General features: G+C 50.1%; 1 protein-coding gene across 1 annotated transcript; it reads right to left on the bottom strand.

Moving 5' to 3' along the window:
- Positions 1–2087: 2087 nt before the first annotated feature.
- Positions 2088–3041, bottom strand: LOC139781413 (uncharacterized). Its single transcript, XM_071720272.1, has one exon. It carries the CDS (start codon positions 3039–3041, stop codon positions 2088–2090), a length of 954 nt encoding a protein of 317 aa, XP_071576373.1.
- Positions 3042–3447: the final 406 nt, after the last annotated feature.

The raw sequence follows: 3447 nt of genomic DNA, 5'->3' as shown, positions 1-3447 counted from the left end.
ACGACGATGAGTGACAAACAACGGTTAAGTGACGACGACGAACGACAACGAACGGTTCGAGAACGGTTGTCGGACGGCCGTCGAACGGTTCAAAAACGGCTCGAAATAGTTTCTGAGCGGTTCAGAAACAACGACGAACGACGCAGAAACATAAACAGAAACGGCTACGAACAGCTAAAGAACGACGACGAACAACCAACGAAACGCTAACCGAACATGAGACCGTTAAAATCGACCGATGTGGATAAAAATATCGAAAAGCGACGGTTGGTGGACGAATTGCACGCACCGGCGAAAAGAAATTTTCCCCGCAGACACGTCATAGTGCGAGGGTACGACGACCTGTGGCAAGCTGACATCGTCGAGATGCGTCCGTACTCGCGTTTCAACGGAAGCCACCACTACATACTCACCGTCATCGATGTGTTGAGCAAGTACGCGTGGGCCGTGCCGCTCAAGGGTAAAGGCGGCAGCGAGACAGCTGACGCTATCGCTGAGATAATTCGAAATAGCGGGAGGTGCCCTAGTAACCTACAAACCGACATGGGGAAGGAATTTTACAACACCGACGTGCAACGTCTCGTGAGAAAACACGATATCAATCATTATTCCACGTATTCGGTGATGAAGGCATTGATCGTCGAGCGATTCAATCGCACATTAAAAAACAATATGTGGAAGATGTTTACGCTCAATGGAAATTACAAGTGGGTCGACGCATTGCCGCGACTCGTGTCGGATTACAACGCGCGCAAGCATCGAACGATCGGCATGCGACCCGTCGACGTTACCCCCGCGATCGCCGAAAGACTCTTGGCTACGGTGTACAGCGCGATAAAGATCGCGGGCCCGGCAAAGTTCAAAACGGGCGACTCGGTACGCGTCAGCAAATACAAGACAATTTTCGAGAAGGGTTACACGCCGAATTGGACCACCGAGGTGTTTAAGATCCGTAGAGTGCAGCATCCCAATCCCGTAACCTATCTACTCGAGGACTATCGTGGAAAATCCGTCGCTGGAGCGTTCTACGAACATCAGTTGCATCGCGCGACTTATCCTGACGTGTATCTCGTGGAGAAAGTACTGCGCAGGAGGGGCGATGAGGTTTACGTGAAATGGCTGGGATTCGATGGATCGCACAACTCGTAGATACGCAAGGACAATGTCATTTGATTCGTGCAAACTGTATTTTATTCTTAATATAAAAATGATACATGTAAAGTGTTTGAAATATGTAATACATATAAAGTATATAATAAAAAATATTAAATGCTAAATACATGTACGATATCTTTATTAATATCTTTCCATTAATATGATACATACGTTACATTACATTGTTAGTGGACTGCTCGACGTTTTCGCGCTGCGCGCCGTGGAAAGTACAAGAAAATAAGTACAAGAAATAACAGTCAGTCAACTTTATTAAAAGCGGGTTATACTGTATGCGCGTTTCTATTTCGCACTCGCTATTTCGCACTCGCTATGTTACTCCGTGTTCTCGACGTCGATAAATGTATCGCGTACGAGTTATGATGGCTCACTGCCCGTCCCGGACGGAGCAGGCAAGGGATCGCGGCCGGAGCTTCGCGTTAGGCCGCGAGGAATTCGGCGACGTGAGAAACGCTGATTGGCTCCAAATCGTCTATTGGTCGCGGTGCTTGCGATCACGCGAGAAACACCTGGCCGTTGGCTCGAAAACAAAAAAAAAGGGGGGAAGTAAACCGTCGCGGTTTGGAGCCATTCGAGCGATCTCGAAGAATGTTCGCCCTCAGGAATATTCTCTTATTCGATTCTCAACATACCGCCCGCCTTGCATGATAATGCGAAACAACGGGGGTGGACAAGGTCGCACAGAGGAGCGCGTGGACGACTTATGATTCAAAGCTTTACATACACTTGTTATCAACATGTTTTGTACAATGTCCTTAAATCTAATGAGAAACAACGATAGCTTAACTTAAGTTTAACGGGATTCTCCCGTCGCGGACGGACAGGTAGACGTAGGTAACCGACAACGATTCGCATTCGTCCGGCCCGCGAATGAGCGGTCGGCCAATGTTTCTAGAGCCGGCCGCCCAGCCAGATTAACTAATCCTTTCCGATGAAGGAGGGAAGAGAGCGGAGGGGTAATCCGCGAGACCGCGAATGCGTCGGGTCATGAAATCATTAATTTCATGGTACGTAGGGTAGGCATCCGTATGGCCTCGAGTTAGGTTCCATTCGTTTCGCGTTCTCGGACTAAATTTCTGCGATATGATGTACACCAAGAGGTCGTCCCACGTATTGACGGGACGATCGAGATTCGTTAACGCGGCGAGAGACGCGGACACATTATCGCGAAGTTTTTTCAATTCGGCAACGTTCTCGTTTTTCATGCTCGGTAAGTCGGCGAACGAATGGATGTGCGCGTAAATAATCGCGTTACGGTTGTCGTACTCGTCGAGAAGAAGTTGCCACGCTGCCTCGTAGTTCGCGTCAGAAATTTGAACAGTATTAATCAACGACGCAGCCTCGCCGGAGAGGCTCGCTTTCAAGTAATGCAACTTTTGAGTTCGCGTTAAAGAATTGTTCCCCGCAACGAGGGACTCGAAAATTCCACGAAAATTTTCCCATTCCGGGAAAGCACCAGAAAAGTTCGGAAGCGAGATACGAGGCAGATGCAATGACATTCCGGAGTGCGCATCGCGATAAGATGATTCGTTACCTCGATAAGGCGCGTGCGGAGCGTCGTTACTTAATTTACCGATGGTCTCGTGGAGGTGGTCCGCTGCTTCGAAGTAGGCGTCCTCAGCGGCAAGAAATTCCTCTTCTTTGAAGTAGAGGGTCGACTTCTTCTCCTCCGCCGTAGCCGTCTGCAGCAGCTGGACATGGAGGGCTTGAACCTTCTCCCAGAGACTTTCCAAATTCGTCAGTCTCCCCTTCGTCTTAGGGAGAGTGATCTGAGCCTTGGGAAGCTTCCTGAAGTTAATCAGCGACCTTCGGAGCTGGTCCATCGCGTTGCCTTGAGCAATGAGTAGATTTTCGAGATCCGAAGACATGTTAGCGAAATGTCTGGATCTTTTTTGCAACGATCTGACACCTGTGTGTCGATCGGATTGAAGAGCGAAGACGCTCTTGTACGACTCCGCGGCGAGAAGCAGGGCGATACTCGCGGGAGTCAGGGACGTATAGCACGTCGCACAAACAGGGCGCCGTCGGGCGGCGGATGAGCACGATACTTTTGCTGGAGGTCAAGCAGGAGCCTCCGGAGCAAAGCGAAGCCGGGTTTTTTTCTTTACAGGGGGCACCGATCTTTAAGCGAGCGGGTGCAGAGCGCTCATGTTCGATCCGACACTTACGTGTCAATCTCGTTGAAGAGCGAAGACGCTCTTGTAGGACTCCGCGGCGAGCAGCAAGGCGGTACTCGCGGGAGCTTGTAGGACTCCGCGGCGAGCAGCAAGGCGG

Source organism: Temnothorax nylanderi, unplaced genomic scaffold, assembly GCF_030848795.1.
Source record: "Temnothorax nylanderi isolate EJ_2023f unplaced genomic scaffold, tnyl_v1.0 TNYL_tig0336_pilon, whole genome shotgun sequence".
NCBI lineage: Eukaryota > Metazoa > Arthropoda > Insecta > Hymenoptera > Formicidae > Temnothorax > Temnothorax nylanderi.
Note: the sequence above shows the minus strand (reverse complement) of the source record. Positions and strands in the feature narration are given on the sequence as shown.

What these genes read in the sequence shown, in the direction of transcription:
- LOC139781413 (XM_071720272.1), bottom strand. Translation starts at nt 3,041, where the DNA reads ATGTCTTCGGATCTCGAAAATCTACTCATTGCTCAAGGCAACGCGATG.